The sequence below is a fragment of the Halichoerus grypus genome, chromosome 14 (genome assembly GCF_964656455.1).
Source record: "Halichoerus grypus chromosome 14, mHalGry1.hap1.1, whole genome shotgun sequence".
NCBI lineage: Eukaryota > Metazoa > Chordata > Mammalia > Carnivora > Phocidae > Halichoerus > Halichoerus grypus.
This window is the reverse complement of record NC_135725.1, coordinates 60,457,079-60,480,735: the sequence shown is the minus strand read 5'-3', so window position 1 is coordinate 60,480,735 and position 23,657 is coordinate 60,457,079. Positions and strand designations below refer to the sequence as shown.

Sequence of the window (23,657 nt, the reverse complement as noted above, 5' to 3'; positions counted from 1 at the left end):
CAGTAGATGGTAGACAGAGTACAAGCTCCCAGGTTTGGCATCCAAGGCCTACACCAACATGCAACATGTATAAGAGAGCAGAACTCCAGTGGCTCCAGGGGAACAGAACTGAGATCAACAGAAGAAGTAACTAAGAGCTAGATTTTGGCTCAGTTTTGGGAAGTACACTAAAGTTGGCTGCAGACAAACCATGGAATGGGCATCTCAGGGTGTCCGGGAGCTTCCTACTAGTGCCCTTTAGAGTTTCACATGCTCTATCGGTCAGGAAGGACTGGGTTATACTGTAGTTAACAGTTCCTAAATTCTTAGTGCCTTAACCCAAAACAAAGGATTATGTTTTATGTATGATGTGCATCTGTTTCGGGTTAGCAGGGGCCTCTGCTTGTCCTCCCAGAGTAGCCATGGTCTCATATGTTACCAGTTGCTATGCCAGAGAAAAACAGAGCTCTGGATGATCTTGCATAGGCAGTTAGCTAGTCCAGAAGTAGCACACATCTCTTCTGCTCAAAACTCATTGATTAATACTAACCGTGTGGCCTACCCAACCACCGGAGGGGCCAGTGCAGTCCTATCAAGTACCCAGGAAGGGAAACGGAATAGTTGGTAAAAAGCACTAATTCCCAACACAGTGTACATTGGATCTTTTCATGGGGTAGTATCAGGGTCTCCAATTTATATATGAGGAAACCAAAGCCCAGGGCATTAAGTGACTTGCTCAAGGTCTCCTACAACATGCTCCAGGTCTTCTGACTTTGAGATGATACAGGGAGGGCCATATCACCGAGAGGGTTGAAAGTTAAGGAGATCCTTTTATTGAGGATGCTGCATCAAAGTGGGGAATGGGGGCTCTTTTCATGCAGTCACCAGGGAGCTTGGTAAGCATGCAGATAATTGGTTCCACTCCAGAGAAGTGCTCATTCTGGAGCTCTGAAGTGGAGCTAGGAGCAGGCCCTGGGTGATTCTGAGGCAGAGGACCAAGAGCCATGTTTTAAGAACCACTGTTAGGGGAAGTCTCTCTAAGTCTGGTTTAAAAATGTCCTTTCCTCTTGAGGGGCGCCTGGGTGGCTCAGTCGGTTAAGTGGCTGCCTTCGGCTCAGGTCATGATCCCAGGGTCCTGGGATCGAGCCCCGCGTCGGGCTCCCTGCTCAGCGGAGAGCCTGCTTCTCCCTCTCCCACTCCCCCTGCTTGTGTTCCCTCTCTCGCTATGTCTCTGTCAAATAAATTTAAAAAATTAAACAAATTAAAAAAAAAAAAATGTTCTTTCCTCTTGAGCTCTGTAAGCTGCAATAGTGCTCAATTCTTTTTATCCCAGGTTGTCCATTTCCTATCAATTTTTTCTCATCCCAGTATCCCCCACGCTCCATAAGGGCTATATTTGCAGAACAAATTAACTGAGGAATAAAAGGGATTTTTATTCTTTAATTTTTTATTCACAGTGGAACTTTAAGAATTTCTACATGGGAATTTCTGTATGGATGCAGGAAACTTGAATGGAGAAGGAAGGTCCTTGAAACTGGGTTTATATAGTAATTTTTTTTTTTTAAGATTTTATTTTTATTTGAGAGAGAGAGAACATGCGTGTGTGAGAGAGAAGGAGCATGGGGAGGGGCAGAGGGAGAGGGAGAAGCAGACTCACCACTGAGCAGGGAGCCAGATGCAGGGCTCGATCCCAAGACCCTGGGATCATGACCTGAGCCGAAGGCAGGCACTTAACCTACTGAACCACCCAGGCACCCTATTATATAGTAAATTTACATAAGTTTGTGAAAATGAATTAACTAAAAATTGGGGTGGTGGCATGATGGAAATTCACCTCTGCCTGTTCATTTACTTAAAAACACTATTATTAAGCATGTACTTTGTGCAGGTATTAAATGGTGTGTCTGGTTCTTGCCATATTCTCTGTAATTCAGTTGTGGTGGCCCAGTGTATTCCTTATTGATGGACTGCTGTGGTAACTGGGAAATTCATCTGGGACAGAAATTTGCAGTGCTGGGTGCTGTGGGATGTCACATGGGGCATACAATAGGTTGACTGGGTTGAACACTGTTACATAGTGAACAAGGTTCAAGTCAGCAGTGAGGCAAGATGCAGTTATCAGGGTTGGTAGTTGTAATTTGGGTAGTTGTGATTTGGGTCTCTTATATCCTCTTGAAAATTGGAATAGTGACCATTAGCAATAGGTCCCGAAGAAGGCCCTACCGGGCAGACCTACAAAAGGCCATATGGAAGTCTCTCACCTGGAAGGTTGTACAGGTCAGGTCCCCTTAAGGTTAGCTGATTCACTCTCAAACAGCTTTCAGAGTTGTCCCTTACAGAAAGACAGAACGTCATAGATAAGGCATGTCAGAAAGTACACAGATACGGGGCTCCCAGGAAGAACAGCATACAGTTATAGTCAGAGAAGCTAATAATTTGGAAAGTGGGAGGTAGAGACAAAGAGAACAAGGAGCCTAAGAAATAAGTCAAAGCTCTTAATAATCAAAAGATACTCCTTCCAGATAAAGCAGTTGGTCCTCCTTAAGAACTTACCCTTTGGGAAGAAATGCTTTGGTGGTTGATAATTTGTATACTTTCATATAGGAACTTGTTTTGTTTTTGTTTTTTTTAGGGGGGGAGGGGCAGAGGGAGAGAATCTTAATCAGGCTCCACGGCCAGCGAAGAGCCCCACACGGGGCTCGATCTCACAACCCCGAGATCATGACTTGAGCTGAAATCAAGAGTCAGATGCTTAACTGACTGAGCCACCTAGACACCTCTCATATAGGAACTTGTTAAAATGAGGATAATAATGTTCTGGTGGTTTTAAATTGAAGTGCAAAATAATAAGGAAAAAAGAAGTGAAGCAAAGACAGCTAGAAAAGTATTATAAATGAGCTCCTTTAATAGGGAGATGAAAACTTTAGAAAGATACATGTAAACCAAATGGGACACAGGATGATCAGCAGGGGCATCATTACGTGGGAGGAGGAGGCTGTACCTGAGCTAGTTAGAAGAAAGGGACTGTGTGAAGGGTTGAGACTAGCTAGAAGAAATGTGATCTAAAGGGACGCCTGGGTGGCTCAGTCGGTTCAGCGTCTTCCTTCAGCTCAGGTCACAATCCCAGGGTCCTGGGATCGAGTCCCGCATGGGGCTCCCTGCTCTGCGGGAAGCCTGCTTCTCCCTCTGCCTCTGCCTCTCTCTCTCTCTGTCTCTCATGAATAAATAAATAAAATCTTAAAAAAAAAAAATGTGATCTATGAAGTCACTAAATTCAGAGAACCCTGTACAGGTCACCAAGACCTTATGGAGAAACAGCAAAATAACATTTCTTTTATTATCTTTTAAGTGAGGTGAGCCAAAAAACATAGTTGGAGGAGACTGAACTGCATCTCACCCACTCAGAGTGGCCCCGGCATCAGAGCTCCTTCCTCATGCAAATGACGTTGTAATGAGAAGAGCAACATTCAAACTAGGAAAAGAGTAATTAGAGGCAGAGCCACAAAAGGTCTGGGAAGAAGTTTGAGAGGAATGTGGAGTACAAGATAGGAAACTGTGAGAGAAAGAAGTTATGTGAGAGTTAAATATAGAAGAGTTAACTTAATCTTACCAGAAGTACTGCTGACCTGTTTCTTTCCCAGTGACTCTGATCAAGTTAGTTGTGGGTAATAATAAATCATGGAGTTATCTCCCCTGGTTTACTTATTGGCATCATTTCCTGCCAAGAACCCAGAGCCTGGGAAAACCAGGGTCCCACTCTCATTGTATCTGGGAAGAGTGGACCTGGTATTAGAGTAACCTAGGTGTCCTCTCGCTTAGAATGATTTTCTTGTCTTTTCTGTTGCTCTGAATAGTTGGGAGTAGAGAAAGGGGGTCAGCACCAGATAATGAACTTTCCCAGATCAAAGTATCCAGTCCCTATCTCCAATAAACCCCACAATCTAATAGAGGACACAGAAATCCACTGAAAAGCCTTAGAAACAATGACCAAAACTAGTAGAAATAAACCTCTCTAATACACTGGTTGTGGTCTTGAAATATTACTTCCATTAAAAGAAACCAGGACAGGGCGCCTGGGTGGCTCAGTTGGTTAAGCGACTGCCTTCGGCTCAGGTCATGATCCTGGAGTCCCTGGATCGAGTCCCGCGTCGGGCTCCCTGCTCAGCAGGGAGTCTGCTTCTCCCTCTGACCTTCCCCCCTCTCATGTGCTGTCTCTCTCACTCTCTCTCTCTCAAATAAATAAATAAAATCTTTAAAAAAAAAAAAAAAGAAACCAGGACAAAAATAAGTTCAACTGATTTTTGACAAAAGTGCAAAAGCCATTCAATGGAGAAAGGATAGGCTTTTCTGCAAATGGTGCTGGGACAACCATAGGCCCCCCCAAAAAATGAACTTCAAACTAAGCCTTACACCTTAATCAAAAATTAACTCAAAATGGGTCACAGACCTGGATGTAAAATGTAAAATTATAAAACTTTAAGAAAAAGCATAGGAGAAAATCTTCAGGATCCAGAGTGAGGTAAAGAGTTCTTAGACTTGACACCAGAAGCACAATTCATAAAAGGAAAAGAAGTGTCAGAAATGTAGTGCTCGTGTGGTGCTAGCATAAAGATTAACAAATAGATCCATGAAACAGAATAAATCACCCAGAAATAGACCCACAGTACTGTCATTTGATTTTTGACAAAGGCACCAAAGCAACCCAACTGGGGAAAGGAGATTCTTTTCAACAAATGGTTCTGGGATAACTGAATACTCACATAAAAAAATTAATTTCAACCACTGCTTCTTACCATAACAAAAATTAATGCATGATGGATCATAGATCAAAATATAAAAGTTAAAACCACAAAGCTTTTAGAAGAAAATACAGGAGAATATCTTCACGACATGGGAATTAGCAAAGCCTTCTCAGTTAAAAGGCATCAGTCATTTGAAAAAGGTGAGTTAGACTTCATCAAAATTTAAAAGTTCTCATCAAAAGACACCATCAAGAAAATGAAAAGATAAGCTACAGAGTAGGAGAAAATATTCACAGAACATATATCTGGCAAAGGATATATTTTAAAAGTCCTATAATTGAATAATAAAAAGACAACCCAATTAAAAAAAAAAAAATAGAAGATGTGAACACACTCCTGAAAGGAGATATATGAATGGCAGTAAGCACGTGAAAAAGTGTTCAACATCATTAGTCATGAGGGCAGTGAAAATTAAAACCCAAATGAGATGTCATTGCATACCCACCAGAATGATAGAGTTAGAAAAACCAACAACAATAAATGGTAGTGAAGTTGTAGAGCAACAGTGTTTCTTATACATTTTTGGTGAAAGTGTAAGATGGTACAACTTGCTTGGAAAAAAGATCCAGCAATTCCACTTGTACGTATTTACTCAAGATTTGTGTAAGAATTTTTTGTATAAGAATATTCACAGCAGCATTATTCATAATAGCCCCAAATTGGAAACAGTTCAGTCTTTTGTCTATAGGAGAATTGTTTTTTTAAAACTGTGATATATCAGTATATTATACAATGAAATAACTACTCAGCAGGGATGAACTATTGGTACATGCAACAAAATGGACGAATCTCAAAGATGTTATACTAAGTGAAAGATGCCTTAACACAAAAGAATACACACTGCATGTTTCCATTTACATGAAATTCTAGAACAGACAAAACTAATCTATGGTGGAAAAGTCACAACAGTGGTTGCCCCTTGGAATTTGGGTAGGAATTGACAGAAAAGTCATGAGGGAATATTCTGGGGTGATGGTAATATTCTATTTTTGATATGGGTTGGAATTACATGTGTGAATGCTTTTGTCAGGATTCTGCAGATGCACACTGTGGCACATCCATACCATGGAATGCTCCTCAGCATTATAAAGGAAAGAATTAGTGATGCACACAACTTGAATGAATCTCCAAGGAATTATGCTGAGTGAAAAAAAAGCCAATCCCAAGAGATTATATACTATATGATTCCATTTATATGACATCTTTGAAGTGACACCATTTTAGAAATGGAAGACAGATTAATGGTTGTCAGGGATTAAGAACAGGGAAGAAGCATCAGGATGGTAGGTGTGAATATAAAAGAGTAACATGAGGGATCTTGTGCTGTCAGAACTTTTCAGTTTTTTTTTTTAAGATTTTATTTATTTATTTGACAGAGACACAGCGAGAGAGGGAACACAAGCGGGAGGAGTGGGAGAGGGAGAAGCAGGCTCCCCGCTGAGCAGGGAGCCCGATGGGGGCTCGATCCCAGGACCCTGGGATCATGACCTGAGCCGAAGGCAGATGCTTAACGACCGAACCACCCAGGCGCCCCCTTTTCAATGTCTTGACTGTGGTAGTGGATACCCGAACCTACACAGGTGATAAAATTGTATAGAACGTAATACAGACACAAAAATGAGTCCAAGTAAAACTGGAGAAATTCAAATAGGGTGGTAGATTGTATCAATGTCACTCTGCTGGTTGTGATTATAGTTTTGCAAAATGTTACCACTGGGGGAAACTGACAAAGTATACAAGAGATTTCTCTGTATTATTTCTTATAACTGCATATGAACAATTACCTCAATAAAAATTTCAATTAAAAATATTTCTTAGAGGGATGCCTGGGTGGGTCAATCAGTTAAGCATCTGCCTTTGGCCCAGGTCATGATCCCAGGGTCCCGGGATCGAGTCCCACATTGGGCTCCTTGCTCAGTGGGGAGCCTGCTTTTTCCTCTGCCTGCCACTCTCCTTGCTTGTGTGTGTGCACAGTTTTTCTCTCTCTGAAAAATAAATAAATGAAATCTTTAAAAAATTTTCTTTCTTAGACAAATGTCTAATACCATGTCTGGGCAGGAAATGTAAAAACTGAGCTAGGAACATTTTGACATACCACATGGCAAAGAAGCTATCAAAGATTACTGAGGTTGTGTCAAAATGACTGAGGAACCAAATTGAGGCCAAAGATGTCTCAATTTGAGCTTCAGTATGAATAGCAGTTTCAAAGACTTGAAACCTGTAAAATAGGTTTAAATCCATGAATTCATCATAATAGTTTAAACACACACAGATTGGTTACCTTCAAAGAATAACAGAACCAATTCATTGTCTTGAAACCTGGGAAATGAAAGAGGCCTTTCCTAAGTGTGCAGTGAAGAGAAGCATCTCCTAATATAATTACTTCAACAAAGAAATCAACCAAATGATATAGTTAGAATTATCACCATTTTGTTACCTCCAGGGAATTAATGGATTTAGGCATTGAGCATTAGTGGACACTTACATCAAAAAAGAGACAGCCAGACTTGTAGACATTTGCTGATAAAAACATACAATACCACTTGTAGCCTTGCTAAAGGGATTGCACCTGAGTCTGATCAAGCCTCTGGATCCAGCTGCCAATGTGAAGAAAATACAACAGGGCAACAAGTTGAACTCTCCCATGAGAAAGCATGCAGTCAGCAAAATTCAGACTGAGAAACTGGTCAGATGGTTGAGATTCTTCAACAGGCAACTTGTAAAAAAAGAAAGGGGTGGAAGGGGACCCTGTGGGTGGAATGAAAACCAAACACATATCAAGCTAAAAACCTGAGGACAAAAGTAAAACTCTAGAATCTAAGGATGCATACTTAAGTGATCAAACCACAAAGACCTAAGGAAGTGATTACTACAGAATCAGGAATATGTTTACCTTTGTGGGGAGGATTGGAATGGGGCACATGGGGAGGCTTCTAGAGTAGCTGGCAAAATTGTTTTCTGATTTCGGTAGTGGTTAGCAGGATGTTTGCCTTATAAAACAAATCACTACACATTTGCTCTTTAAAAAGGCTGTGATAGAACTATTCTCAGGTAGCTATGAGAGGCCAGAAGAGGCACTTGATGTCTGAGGAGAGGATGAAGAAAGGGCCTCTGAGCAAGGTGCTGTTGGGAGAGTGAGGGTAGTTGGGATGAACATCAGTGATGAAGCTAGAGAAATAGACCAGCTCATGAGCTGTCATCTGTACTAGGTTTTATCCTGGAAGCCATGGGGAGCCATTGAGGAATTCTAAGCTGACAAGTGGCATACCCACATTGACATTTTAGAAAGCTTCCCTTGATGGCTGTATGTGAAGTGGATTGGATGGAGGAGGCAGGACTGGTTCCAGGGAGACCAGTTGAGAATCTACTGTGGTAATACAAACTAAAGATGGTGAGGCCAGAAACAGCTCTGTGACAGAGAGAGGAGAGAGGAAAGGACTAATTTGAGAGTGCTTAAGGAGGTGGAAACACACGACTTGAGAGAATATCTGGGAGAGAGCGAGAGAGAAATCAAGGAGGTTTCCCTAGTTACTGACTGGGGTGGCAAGGTGGAAGATGTTGGTGCCATTAACTGGGACATGTAGAGCAGGCCTGGAGAGATGATAATCGATACTATTTTGTAAATTGAGATAAAGTTTACATACAATAAAATGCACAGCACAGAAGCATGCGATTCAGTGAGTTTTCTCAGATGTGTGCACACGTGTGACTAACACGGCAGTGAAGATGTGAACGCTTCCTCCACTCCTGAGGTGTCCATGCAACCCCTGCAAGCACTCTTCTGATTTTTATCACCAGAGATGATTTTGTCTGTTTTTGAACGTCACCTATATGGAATCATACAATATGTGGTCTTTTGTGACTAGTTTCTTTTGCCTAACGTATTTCTGTGGCTCACCTGTCTATTGTATATATTAGCAGTTCATCCCCTTTTACTGCCGAACGGTATTGCATTGCATGAATACACAATTTGTTTATCTACTCTTCTGGTGATGGACATTTGGGTTGTTTCCAGTTTTTTGTTTTACTATTAAGAATAAGGCTTCTGTAAACATTCTCATATAAATCTTTGTGTAGATGTACATTTTCATTTATCTTGGGTAAATGTCTAGGAGTGGAATTCCTGGGTCAGAGCATAGGTGTGTTTGTTTAATTACAGAAGAAACTACCAGACAGTTTTCTAAGGTGATTGTAGTATTTTATGCTCCTACCAGCAATGTATGAGAGTTCTGGTTGCTTCACATCTCGATGCTTTGATGCTTTTATTGTTTTTCGTTTCACCATTGTAGTGAGTTTAACACACACACACATCTATCTCATTATGGTTTTAATACAAAACAAGTAATGAATACTAATGATGTTGAACCTCTCTTGAACTTATTGGCTGTTTTTCTTTTGTGAGGTGTCTATTCAAACCTTTGCCTATTTTTTGTTGGATTTTTAAATTTTTATTTGGATTTTATTTTTTTTATTATGGATTTCTTAATATATTCCGGATATAAGCCCTTTGTCCTGTATGTGCATTGCAAATATTTACTCCCATTCTTTCACTTGTCTTGTAATTTTCTACATGATGTCTTTTGATGAGCAGAAAATTTTAATTTTGAGAGACCAATTATTTTCATCTTTTATGATTAGTGCCTTTTGTGTTCTCAGAAATCTTTGCCTATCCTGAGGTTGCATATTTTCTTAGATTTTCTCTTTTTTTTTTTCTTTTTTTATTAAGATTTATTTATTTGAGAGAGAGAGAGCGTGTGTGTGTCTCCCCGGGGAGGGGAAGGGGCAGAGGGAAAGGGAGAATCCCAAGCAGACTCCCTGCTGAGCACAGAGCCCGACGTGGGACTTAATCCCACAACCCCCAGATCATGACCCAAGCCGAAACCAAGAGTTGGACACTTAACCAACTGAGCCACCCAGGCGTCCCTTATGTTTTCTCCTAGAAGCTTTATAGATTTGGTTTTTGTATTGAGGTCTAAAATCAATCTTAAATTTTTGTACATGGTATATGTCAGAAGTTCATTTTTTCATATGAATGTTAAGTTTTTCCAGCACCATTTGGTGAAAAGGTTTTTGTTTATCCATTGAATTGCATTGATATTTTGTCAAATTGGTCTGTTTCTAGACTCTATTTTCCTTATACCCATACCACACTGTCTTGTGGCTGGCATGTTGAGGGAATCTACATTATGTTGTCTTTTTTTTTTTTTTTAAGTGGTAAATAGTATTCTAACAGACAGTTAAGTTACTGGCAGAACCCTTTGATTCTATCAGGCTTGCTTTTATTCTTATAATTTGAATCTGTTCCTGTGGCATATCCTTTCTGAGTCTCAACGTGAACACTTCCTATTCTGGGCTGGACTACCATTATCCCCCAGCTCTGCCTGATCTCTAGTATCACCATTTACCCCATAACAGGCGGTCTCTGCTAAGTCCAATGAAGGCATGCCCTGTGCATGTGCAGTCCAGCTTTGAGCCGAGAAAGTGCCCACCCACCCCACCCTGCCTCACAGATTCCAGCCACTTGAGTATCACAGAACTCAGATCTGTCTGCTCATCGAGACTACCACTCTGCTTGAGCGCCATCTCCCTACCCCACAATGAGAAGGTACCCCCGGATGAAAGCTAGAGCAGTCACATCCTCCCCTGCTATGTTTCCCTTCTCTCAAAGATGACCGTCCTGTACAGTTCAATTCCTGAAAGCATATTTTCAGTCCACCTTTATAGTTTTCCATGGCAGGAGGGAGATTCTAGTTCCAGTTATTTTGTAACGGCTTGAAGTGGAAGTTGAGGTTCAGTTTTGGATATAATGCTGAGTTTTTAGTATCTGTGGAACATCCCAAGTAGAAATGCTCAACAGGCAATCGGATATCTGTATGGAAGGCCTGAGAGAGACTATTGGAGATTCAGATTTTTACAGTTGAAGCCAAGGGAATGGATGTGATCACCTAGCTATACTTAACCTTCTTAGAATAGAGAAGGAGTAGAAAAACAGTTTTCTCTTAAAAAGCCTGAAAAGGTATGGCTAAAGAAGGAGGTGAAGAACAGGAGATATGGGTATCACGGAGACCACTGTGAATAAAGCAGTGTTCGTGTGGGGAAGTCACAGCTACCAGGAGCCCAACCTTTGTTCTGTGATGCTTGCCTGTCCAGAGCCTAGCTTTTCTTCAGTGCTGTCAAGGACTTAGTAAAGCCTTACTAGGTGATTGTTATAGAAGAACCTATATACCCAGGTCCTAATACTAATCTATAGAGTTAAAGCAAGACCTGTTACGATGAAGCTCAGAATTCTTGTGGTCATAATCACACATTTGTGCTTCTATAGCCTTCCTGGGCCTGTATAGCTGACAGGTATGATCATCATGTTCATAAAATGGAGAGGAAAACCAAGGCCTTGAAGAGGTTAACAACTTGATTACAGTCTGTTGTGAAGTCTGCCCTATTTCCAATTTTAGTTTCTAGTTGTCCAGAGACTTTACAGGTTTTCAGACTTGGAAGTTGCTCTGGGTCATCTAACATAGTCCCCTTGTGTTTTAGGTGGGGAAATGGACACTCATAAATGAGAGGACTTTAGCTAGGTATAAATAACAAATTCAGTGAAGCCAACTTGAGCAAAAAGAATTTATCACAAGAGTACAGAGCTAGCTGATGGAATTCAAAAGGCAAAGATAAAGCTGAGTTTTGAGCATAAGCTGGAGCCATGACCTGGAGTGCTATAGAGAAACTGGGATGCCCCTGGTTTCTGCCCTTTTCTCTGTTTCTGTCTCCTGATTCATTCTTCTCTTAATGTAGACTAACTTCTTCTGCCCCACCCCACCCCCACCCCCTTGCAGAGAAAATGGTCACTAGCAACTTTTTCTGAGTTTATATCTTAGGAAAGAAGCCATTCATTCTCTTCCATTCAGGAAAGAATTCAACCAATTCTAGAATTGCAACTCCTATTCCCCTGGAGATCTCAGTGGCCCAGTTGGAGCCATCCAGAGTCCAGCTGCCAAGGGTCTGGAGTAGTATCGTTCTACAGGCATGGCTACCAGGGAGCCCTACGTCTCTGAGTATGTGGGGTAAATTGTTGGGGGGGGCGCAGAGAGCAAGGGGGCAGATGGCTGGGCAGCCAGTAGGGTAGGTGCTTAGTAGGACAGTAGGGTTGCATCAGTAACCAGTAGCAGAGCCAGGACCAAAACCCACAGCCTCTGATCCAGCATCAGTGTTTCCTGAGGCTGCCTTACATGGGAAAACAGTGGTAATTATTTGGTCTGGTAACAGGAAAGGCAGACAGATGGACGCTCACTGCCTCCGTTCTTATTCCTCTTAGTGTGAAGAACTAGAGGTCCCTTCCCTGGGAGTCGAGGGAATCCAGAGCTCTAGGACTGTAACAGCCAAAGGGGGGTTCCATTAGTCCAAAATCTTAGTGACAAGTCATAGAAACCTAAGTCAAACCAGCTTAAGCAAAAAAGGATATTTATTAGAAGGTCATTAGGTACCTCATGGAACTGAAGAAAGAACCGAAGATTCCAGGGCAGCTTTCAGGAATCTGGAATCAGTACCACCAGGACTCATACACATGTGATCACTTTTTTTCTTTATCTTTTTCACTTTTCATCTTTCATTTCCTCATTTCTGCTTGGCTCTGGTACCACAAGGTTTTCTCCACAAGTGGGGAACATGGCTGACAGCAGTTCACAGGTCATATCCGCATAGTGTCTGACCAAGAGAAAAGAGTCTTCCCTGCTGACTCCAGGCAGAAAAATCCCAGAGAATTCCAGTTGAGGAGACGGAGTCCTATGATTGGCTGGGCCTTGTTCACTTGCACACCCTTGGGGTCAGGAGAAGGCAGGGAATATTTCAAGAAGGGGGAGCTGTAAGCAGGGTCAGCAAAAACCTCTTTTGTTTTGTGTCTGTCTCCCAGGTGACCATGGAGGCTGGCGGCCTCCCCTTGGAGCTGTGGCGCATGATCTTAGCCTACCTGCACCTGCCCGACCTGGGCCGCTGCAGCCTGGTTTGCAGGGCCTGGTATGAACTGATCCTCAGTCTCGACAGCACTCGCTGGCGACAGCTGTGTCTGGGATGCACCGAATGCCGCCACCCCAACTGGCCCAACCAGCCTGATGTGGAGCCTGAGTCTTGGCGGGAGGCCTTCAAGCAGCATTACCTTGCCTCCAAGACGTGGACCAAGAATGCCCTGGACTTGGAGTCCTCTGTCTGCTTTTCTCTATTTCGCCGGAGGAGGGAACGCCGTACCCTGAGTGTTGGGCCAGGTCATGAGTTTGACAGCCTGGGCAGCGCCTTGGCCATGGCAAGCCTGTATGACCGAATTGTGCTATTTCCAGGTGTGTATGAAGAGCAGGGTGAAATCATCCTGAAGGTGCCCGTGGAGATCGTAGGCCACGGGAAGCTGGGTGAGGTGGCCTTACTCGCCAGCATCGATCAGCACTGCTCCACCACACGCCTGTGCAACCTTGTCTTCATGCCGGCCTGGTTCTCACCCTTCATGTTTAAGGTGGGTGCCCACATCCAGATGGGTGGCCTCTCTGGTCCGACGACTTGGGCCTCTTCTCAGTGGGTTTGCAACCCCTTTTTTGTTGGAATTGAGGGTTTTGTCATTGTTCCTATAACACACTCCTGAGTTCAGCAGTTGAGAAATGGGTAAGGGATCAGTAACGATCAACATTCTGCTTTATTCCTGGCAAAACTGTATTAAAAAATAAGCCGGGGACTCAAGACCCAAACTGCTTTGTACTTCTTTCCTTCCACACTGGATGAACTGGCACCACAAGTGGAATAGCTAGGTGGAAAATCCAGGTCTGGGAGTATACCACACAGTGACAGGAAGCAGAGAACACTTCATGCCCAGAGACGGCCAAAGTCAGGGGACGCTATGCAGGACCAATGACCTTTAGCATGTTAGCCCCACCCTGTGGAGGAGGGTCAGGGAAGGTCAGGCTTTTACCAAGGGTGACTGGGGAGAGGGCCAGGAAATACCAGCCCAACACTTAACCTTCTAGGAACACAGAGCACAGGCTGTATTCAAAGCAAAGAATGTATTGACATGTTGGTAGCTCCCGGCAGAAGAGTCTACAGCTTTACATTGCCTAGAAACATTATAATATCTGGACTTCAGACCTAGTCAGTAATAATTATATTGCCACTGTGACTACCAGTCACAACACGTTGTCTCAGGTTTGTAATGATCATCGTACAACCAGTCATTTACAGTACACTTACTATGTGGCTGGCGTATGCTTTCCAGCCATTAGTAAGAGGGGTCATGCCATCTGGTTTTATAGATGAGCAAACTGAGGCTCAGCAAGATTAAGTGACATACCCAGGTCTCAGGATTAGTAAGGAACAGAGCGAGGATCCAAAGCCTATATTCATAATCTAGGTGACTATCCATCTGTGACTTCATTTGATCCCCACAACAAATAGTTGTGGTAGACAGTAGACATGGTATCCCCATTTTGCCGATCAGGGGCGCTAATGCTCAGAGATGCTAAGTAACTTTCTCAGGTGATTAATTAGTGAGGTTAGAACTCAAATTCTAAGTACCTTTGAAATTACATTGTGCTGGATTCCTTGGAAACTTAAAAGCCTGCTTTTTAGGCCTAGAATGTTTCAGGAGGACTGATGTACAACTCCTGTGCTGGTCTGCAGACCCAGAAGAAGAGTTTGATTCAAGACCCTTCACGTTTCATACAACATTTACTCTTAGAGTAATATGTTCATTTCGGCCTCTCCTTCTCCCTTGGAAGTGCAGCCTCAGATGCTTGGGATTTGGGCCTGGCATATATTAGTGCTCCGTCCATGATCGTCTTTTAAGTGAAAACAGGACAAGGGGCTAGGATGACCTTGCCTTTAAAATGCAAAGACCAGGGTGATTTCACAGCGGTTTTCAGTGACTTCTGAGGAGAACCCCAGCAATGGCTCTGCATCTCCAGATCGCTGGTGTTCATCTACAGAGAGGACCCAGTAAGAGAAAATAGACTTAAATTGCTGCAAGAAAAAATTAAGTTAGCCATAAGGAAGAGCTTATAGGGGTTAAGGCGAGTAAGTTCTGGGCCAGGCTCTCCAGGGTGCTCACTGCTAGAGAATGTAAAAACTGTTCAGGGCTGGATATGTCTGGATTACTCAGTGGGATCATGAAACCCTCCCTCATTTTCTGGTTCAAATCCATCTGATGGAATTTAGCGTGAAATCCGGAAACAGTTCTTTTTCAGGAATATAGAGTAGCTGTGCTTCTCAGCCAGGCCTGGGAGCTAAGGGGCTCAGGTGAGTGGTGCGTGGGATTCAGCACTTCCCCACCCCAGAGGAGTCTCTGCTCTTTGTGTCCCTGGCCCCAGGTAATGGTGGCTAATTTTCAGTGGGTGCCAACTTTGTACCTGGCTCTCTACCTTGTGCTTTGTTAGCTGGCAAGCCCCCTATTGCATACAAAGCCTCAGAGAGATGAAGTCCTATCCAAAATAACACACTTGAAAGAGGCAGAGCTGGGAGTTATTGCTATGCGGTCCGACTCCAGAGCCCATCTTAACTCCTGCTCAGTACTGCCGGGCCATGACAGCTTACCTTGTCCCCCTCTTTAGGGACACAGCCTGCTGTCCTTTGCTGTGCCCCTCCCACACACACACACATGTACCGGTTGCCACACAGGCTGGACTCTTTCCCAGAACTGTGGCTGGGCCTCCGCAACTGCCTGCCCAGCCCAGCCCAGGCAGGGTTCAGCTCCTCCTGGCCTGTCTTCTGTCAGCTCTCAGGCTTCTGCCTGGCTCTGTCCTGAGTTCAGATGCCAAGCTGGTGTTCTGTGGGGTGCTGCAGGGCTGAGAGAGGATGGTGAAGGGAGGATGTGCTCAAGGGGTGAGACCTAGTGAGACACCTCATGATCTCACGCTTTCTTCATGTAACCAAGACACCGAGCTGGGACTCCCTCGCCCTTCAGGGGTCACAGTAAAGTTGTGCTCAAATCCCAGCCAGTTCTTGGTTTATGAAAGTCCAAAGCTCTCCCTGTCATTCCTGATCATCCCTAGAGTGATGCTCGCCCTGCTGGTTCACCTCCTGTGTTACCATGTTGACTCCATCTCACCCAGCATCCCTCTGAGCTTCAGCTTCTTCCCTCTTCCCCATCTTCACCCCTCAGAGTTTATATTCTCACTAGACACTAATTGAGTACTGGGAGAATTTACTTGAGATTTGAGGTCTTTAGGAAGGACCCTGTCGCAGAGTGTGAACTTTTCTGCCTTTATCCATTTCCAGTCCCTTTGGGATTGGAAGGAGGGAAAGGCAGCAACTCCAAATTATCCTTCCTCTGATGCAGAGCAGCTTCCTGTCCCCATCCCCCTGTGTGGGGGCTGACACATGTCCTTAGGGAGGAGGAGAACAGGATCAGCAGGACAAATGGCCTCTCCAGGCTCCACCCTCCTTAAAGAGCAGTTAGAGTACTGACTGGCAAAACAATTCTTATCCCTGTTTTATCCATTTTCTCTTTTCTGTTCCTCAGACAACATCGGGTCATGTTCAGTTTGACAACTGCAACTTTGAGAATGGGCACATCCAGGTCCATGGCCCAGGCACCTGCCAAGTGAAGTTTTGTACCTTCAAAAACACCCATGTTTTCCTGCACAATGTGCCCTTGTGTGTCCTGGAAAACTGTGAATTTGTGGGCAGTGAAAACAACTCTGTGACTGTTGAGGGCCACCCATCTGCAGACAAGAACTGGGCCTACAAGTATCTACTAGGGCTTATCAAGTCTTCACCCAGCATACTCCCCACAGAGGACTCTGACTCTTTAATGTCCCTAGACCTGGAGAGCAGGGACCAGGCCTGGAGCCCAAGGACCTGTGACATTGTCATTGAGGGCAGCCAAAGCCCTACCAGCCCAGCTTCTACCTCCCCAAAGCCAGGCTCCAAGGCTGGCTCACAGGAGGCAGAGGTGGGCAGTGATGGGGAAAGGGTGGCCCAGACTCCAGACAGCAGTGATGGAGGCCTGAGTCCTAGTGGTGAGGATGAGGATGAGGACCAGCTCACATACAGACTGTCCTACCAAGTGCAGGGCCCACGCCCTGTACTGGGGGGCTCCTTTCTCGGCCCACCACTTCCAGGAGCATCCATTCAGCTGCCCAGTTGCCTAGTGCTGAACTCACTGCAGCAGGAGCTGCAGAAGGACAAGGAGGCCATGGCACTGGCCAGCTCTGTGCAGGGCTGCCTCATCCGCAAGTGCCTCTTCCGGGACGGGAAGGGAGGTGTCTTCGTTTGCTCCTATGGCCGAGCCAAGATGGAAGGAAACATCTTCCGGAACCTGACTTATGCAGTGCGGTGTATACATAATAGCAAGGTACCGTCATAAGGTTTACTCTACAGACCCGTGAGGCCTTACTGGGTCACTAGGAACATGATTTTGATTAATGAGAGAAGGTTCCTGTGGCTATACACAGGAAGGCTTTGGTGAGGCTGTTTTGCATTTTTTTTTAATCATCTTTTTTTCAGCTTATAACACACCCTTGCCTTATGTCCATCGTCTGATTTGGACAGAGCAGAAACCATTCTTCCCATTTTACAGAAGAGGAAACAGACCCAGAGGGGAAATGTGACTCACTCAGGGTCACACAGCAAGTTAATGGCAGAACTGGGACTAGAACCCAGGTCTTCCAACTCCTTTCACTATGTCATGCTGTTTCTCAAATATGTCCCCAAGTCCTAGTAGAAGGAACAAGGGCTCTTTAGCCTGGATGAGAGAAAATTGAGGGACACATGATCACTGGCTTTGATCCAAACTGGAGAAGGCTTCCCAGAAGAGGTGTCTAAGCTGTGTAGGATGAGTAGAGGACAGCCAAGGAAAGTGGTGTGCGTGTGGTTGAAAGGGTGCAGAGTGAGGGCATTCCAGGCAGCCGGAACATTCTATGCTGGGGCCTGGGTGTGAGGCTGATTGTAACAGTGTGCTGAGGATGGAGGAGTGGTTGAAAATGAGGCAGGGGAGGTGAGCAGAAGCTATCTCGCCCCGGGCCTGGAAAACCCCTTTGAGAGACACTGGGACTTTATGCTAAGAGCAGTGCGTCCTGCCACTGATGCCGTCATGACCCTGTGGGCTCTTGGGGCGCCGCGGGACAGTCCACAGATCCTCCAAACCGCTGAGCACACGAAAGGCTTCTGAAAGGAAAGACACAGCCTTTTGGAAGAAAGCATGGCCTAGCTCCTGGGTTTGAGTCTTACCTCTCCACTGACTCACCACGAGCGTTACTGTCCTCTTCTGTAAAATGGAAATAAGCATCCCTGCCTTGCCTCTCTCACTGGGGTTTGTGAGGCTCCAGTGCCGTAAAATTGGCAGAGCACCTAGGAAGCTGCAGGGCATCGTACACATGTCACGTGTGAGACTCACAGATCTCTGCAGGCTGCTAGAATGGTTAACAGCAATCACATTTGATTGCACTTTGTCCAGCCCACTTCCAAAGAGGATTTTAAAGGGTGGTGTTACCCTGAAAGAACATCAGACTACTATATAGAGAATAAAAGATGATGGTCAGATCAAAAGGATGGGTGATAGTTGTGCTCTCAGGTACCACGATGAAAGGATCTGGTCTGAGCCCCCAGGAGGGTCTTCCCTCTTGCATAGTTATTACGAGTGTGGCTTCTGAGTCGAATTCTGCCTCTGCCCCCTAATAGCTATTGTCCTTTGGACTAACAATACTGTCTGCCTCCCACGTGTGGTAAAGACTAACTCAGGTCATATATATAAAGTTCTTAGCAATATGTCTGGCACAGAGCAAGTGCTCAACAGATTTTTGTTGTTGTTTATGTTTTAGAAGCGCTCTTACAGTCCGGCGTGGGAGGTGCTGTGGGTGGCATCGGCGCCCAGCCTCAGGGAGAGGGTCCCTGGAGGAGCAGTGCCTGGGCTGAGCTGTGTAGGAGCCGGCAGCGGGAAGCTGTGAGACGCGGAGGTGTGCTTGAAGGCCACATGTGAGAAAGGACGCCGTACGTTTAGGGAGTCACCAATGACTCAAGCAGCCAGAGCATGAGCTGATGGCTGCGACAGGGGACCAGGGAGTCCGCAGGAGTCAGCTAGCTGAGGCACGGAGGGCTTGCCACAGAGGTTGGAGTTTGCTGTGAAGGCAAGGGAAACTCACGGACAGATTTTAAGCAGAGGAGAACTGTGGTCAGATCTGTATTTGGAAAGCTTTCTGGGGAATGGAATGGAGGGGAGCAAGGCTGGAGGCAAGACCAGTGAGGGGCAGTGGAAAACTGTGGTCCAGAGATGGAGAGGAGGGGACAGGGCATTCTGGAAAGGTAGAAGGGAGGGCTTTAGGAGGGAGCAGTCAAAGGCGTGAGGCTGAGGCTTCTGGCCTGAGTGGCAGAGGCATCAGCAGGAACATGGGAGGTTAGAGTGTGGAGACAGATGCTGAGTTTGGGGCATTTCTGACATCTAGCAGAGATGCCGTCTGGTTACCTGGGTCTGGAGCTTTGGGGAGAGATGTGCCCTGCCAGGCAGACTTGGAAGCAGGTGGTAGCTGGGAGTCATCGAAAAGGAAAAGTTATGTGAAAAGTTAACACAGCCTTACTTGTAGCCCTTTTAAACAATTGCCTCCAGGGGCTTCTGGCAGGAATTGTGCAGCCTATAAATTCCTAGTGAGTGTCTAGCAAGGAACCTAAGAAACTGATATTCAGGATTTTTGACTTAAAAAAAAAAATCCATGAATCTCCTGAGTATCCAGCATCAGGTACTATGTGCTGAGTGGCATTCATACAAGCAGGGAGCTGTGGGCGGGGGTGCCGGGCCTGCTAGGCCGGTCCCGTGCCCACGAGCAAAGCCTTGACCCGGTGGCCGGAGGGCAGCCACCCCTCCCTGCCCTCTAGAACATCCCCAGGGGAGTAAGGCTGACAGAAAGAGCCCAGTTGCTTTGGGCTCCACAAAGAAGACTGGTGTTTATCTTGCTGTTTTGTGTATCTTGTATAGAGACTGAGGTCAATTGCATTTATGTGTGGGGATGGGCATACCTCTTCTTTTGCCAGACCTTTAGAGGACCAGGTTTTGGGTCAGTCTAGTGAGGATTGAGCTGGTTTGGGTTTTGTTATTATCCTCCGCCTACCATAGGCTTCATGTTCTTTACCTTCTGCTGGTTTGCCAGTAGGCTTTGCTCTGCTCCCTGCCCTCCCAGCAGTAGACTGCTTTCACTTGTGGCTCTGGCTGGTGGTAGGGTTTCTCGTGTACGTTTGTCCTTAGTCTTAGGTAGGTGCTGTGTCTGTGGGCTTGGAAGTAGGTCCTGCCTCACCCCCAGCATGAGGGGGACTCTAATGATCAGAGCCCGAGGTGGGGTTTTTTCTTTCACTTCCTTGAGAGTGACAGGGCTTGCTGCCCTTCTCCCAGCTGCTTTAGGCTTGTTCAGCAGGAAAGTTGGGGAGAAAACTCCAAGAGGGGCTTAGTGCTTTTCCCACAGTGGCTGCACTGTCTTTCCCCCATGCCTGTGCCATGAGGGAGGCTGTCCCCAGTCTCTTGTCCGGTCCCCAGTCTTTCCCCATGAGCACCTAGCGAGGCGCGTGGAAAAGGGAACAGACACACCTACTCCCAGAGTTTCCGCACCCTCAACGCTAGGTCACACTTGGCCTTTAACAGTTCGCTAAAACTTGTAGCTGGGCTCTTACCGGTTCATGGGGCACCTGCGTCTGCACAGGCAGGCAGGGGCTCACATCTCATCTCCTGGGAGGTGTTGCTTGTCCTGCCACCTCAGTTCTCTGATGCGTTCAAGAAAGTGTGTGTTGTTGTATATTATCTGATTCTGTTCTTGTAGGTGTGGGAGCAATGAATGCTTTTATCAACTTTCTCTATCCTAAACAGAAGGCTTCTCCTTGAAGCTGTACTTCTGTTCTACTTTACCACTCCCAGGCTTTTATTTTAGTGTAATATATCGTTTATCCTAATGTAATATATTTTACTATTAATATAAAGTTGCTTAAAATAATACAAATATATTCTGAATTTTTAATATGCTTATTAAATAGGGGGAAAAATGTGAGTGGCAATACATCCCCTTAAATAAGCTGTGTGCTGGGTTGTGGTACCTTGTTTAAAGGAGGCTTCCTTGTACCAATACTTCTAATTGTCCCGTAGTTTGGAGTACCAGGGGTTTTTCCACCCCTGGACCATACACCCAAGAAAGATTCAGAATGGACAAGAATAGGACTTTGTCTTACAAAGTAAAAGAGAAGGTAGGAGGTTATTCTCAGGTGCTTTCTCAGGCAGGTGAATTTTAGCAAAGGCACATGTGGGAATTTGATTCCATTCATTGTAGCTTGGAACCTGGGGAGATCTTCATGTGACCCCAGTCCACATAGAGTTTGAAGACCACCAAATCCCATCTTCTCTGAGGGTCCCTTCCATCCCGTCATCCAGTTATTCTGCTCGCAATTTGTGACTATGGGGCACGGGGCCAAGCTTCAGTCCGGGTTTTATTAAAAAAAAAAAAAAAAACCACTGCGGTTGGTAAGGAGCCTGTGGGGCAAAGCCAAGCAGGGCGCTTGCTCCGCTCCTGGGAGTACACAGGTGGGAAGAGGCGGCCCTTGCCTGTGGGCGGAATAGCATGGAGGGAGCAGATGGTAAGAAAAGGACTCAAGTGTTCCCCAAGTGGTTTTATAAAAAACCTGTGACAAGAAAACAAATGGCTTTCTCTTTTCTGCCTAGATTGTCATGCTCAGGAATGACATTCACCGCTGCAGAGCGTCAGGCATCTTTCTTCGCTTGGAGGGCGGAGGCTTGATCGCTGGCAACAACATTTACCACAATGCGGAGGCCGGTGTAGACATCCGGAAAAAGTCCAACCCACTCATTCTGGTACTTCTGTCTTCATGCTCTTTTAGGTGGCTCTTGGTTCTCAAGCCTTTTCTGAGATTATTTAAGTAAATGTTGCCATCTTGAGTTTATTTATTTTTAAAGACTTTATTTGAGAGCGAGCACAAGAAGGGGGAGGGTCAGAGGGAGAAGAAGACTCCCCACTGAGCAGGGAGCTAGATGCGGGGCTCGAGATGCCGGGACTCCGGGATCATGACCTGAGCCGAAGGCAGACACTTAACTGACTGAGCCACCCAGACGCCCCTTTATCTTGAATTTATATTGCTTCCTGCTTGCAAGTGGTTCCTTCCCTTTTCTCTGTTGTGTCCTTATGACTCTGTGCCTCCCTCTTTCTTCATGTATCGGGAGTGGCTTTGAATAGATCACCTCCCTCCAGTCTCCTTGTCAGTAAGAAATAGGACTGGATAGACAGGGAAATTTCACAGAGCACTTCCTCAGCCCTGATAGGCTCTGGTTGGTTTTGAGTTTGATAAAAATAAAGCTATATCTGCCCTACAAGACACCTGGATCAAAAATAAAGCACCAAGTTAGATCATTCTTCACAATAAAAAGGACATTTAAGATATTTAGTTCTGAAAATTGTTTCATGGATATTGTGAAGTCATGTGAGTTTGATTTTACACCAATGAGAAAGCCACTTAAGATGGTAGAATATGGGACTGGTGATATGAGAGAACAGCCCCTTTTCCTACTCTGGGCTTCCCTGCGAGACACGTTTCCTAGGAAGTAGGAGATGTGTCAGACTTCTTACGGACTTGAAAAAGTAATATCCACCCTTATACATAGTGCTTATTGTATGCCACATACTGTTCTGAGCCCTTTTATATATTTACTTATTTATGGTTTAATCTTTTCACAGCCCTGTGTGGTAGAATTATTGTTTATCCCCATTTTACAGATGAGGATGCTGAGGCACAAAGAGACTAAGGATGTTGCCCCAAATCATACAACTCATGACAGAGCTGACAGGCAGTCTGACTCAGGGTTGATGTTCTTGAGCAATTATATTAGACTGCCCTCGCAAAATGCAGATGGAGGGCAGTCCCTAACTCTGTTTAAAAAGACATGCCTGGCCAGTGTCCTCTTTCAACCCCTCCCCTCACTGTGTCTCTGCCAGGCAGCTGGCATCTGACGCCCAGCCTTGGCTGAGGAAGTTACCGCCACTGTTGCCAGAGAGATGAGAGGAGTTTGCCTTCCCGGGGCAGAGGGGACAGGCCAGTTTGGCAGGGGGAGGGGGAGGGGGCGTCATGTTTCTGCCCTGGCTTCGTGAAAGGGTGTGGGGGTTGGAAATGCCACTGCTTACGCTTCTCTCGCCGAGCTTTTCAACCTGTGAGCGATTCCTGTTGGGCAGTGGTTGCCCGGGTGAGTCTGCCAAGTCCTTCAGGAGAAGATCTGGAAAGTGAGTAAGAATAGGAGAGCTGACAGTGTGGCACATTTTCAAGCAAGCTAGAACTTTGTTTTTGTTAAATCGTTTTGGAAGAGAAACTGCTAACTTCCTGGTTTAAGTACAGGAATGTATTTAGGCTGTAAATTAACAGAGTGAAAGAATTTTATTATCATTTATTATGATCTAAAAATGTTGTCACTGTGCAAAAGCAGGTAACTGGGAAATTAAGCTTCAGATCTGGCTCTGCCCCACACTGTGTGACCCTGGGCCTGCTTCCCCATTCGTACAAAGAGATACTCGAAATAAATCTAAGGGTCTTTGTAGCGTGCACACCCTCTGTGCTCTCGTGCCCCATGGAACCACCAGGCTCCCCAGAGCCGCACCTTTCCACAGGCCCTCCCTGAATGGGAAGTGAGGAATAGGAGCCAGATGGCTCTCCCCCTTCCTTGAAGGTGGCCCGCTTGGGACTACACGTGGCCAACATTGTCATATAGCGGGGGCTGCCCTTCCCGGAGAGGTGGGCTCCCTGGCCCCAGGGTGGTGTGGCCTGGCCAGATGAATGGGGGGTGGGAGGAGCTCTGGAGGCTCAGCAGTTTTCAGTGGCGTACTTTGCAGGTGGAGGCAAGAGGCTGGGTGGCGAAGGCTCCTCTCTCTGGATTCTCCCTTA

At 45.4% G+C, this 23,657-nt stretch overlaps 1 protein-coding gene across 1 annotated transcript in view; it reads left to right on the top strand.

Annotated features, from left to right (window-relative positions):
- Positions 1–23,657, top strand: part of FBXO10 (F-box protein 10) — a 51,338-nt gene that overhangs the window by 13,246 nt on the left and 14,435 nt on the right. The window contains exons 3-5 of the mRNA XM_078062208.1: positions 12,685–13,275; positions 16,267–17,100; positions 21,436–21,585. Of these exons, the coding sequence (XP_077918334.1) occupies positions 12,685–13,275; positions 16,267–17,100; positions 21,436–21,585 (1,575 nt within the window). The remainder of the gene's footprint in view (positions 1–12,684; positions 13,276–16,266; positions 17,101–21,435; positions 21,586–23,657) is intronic.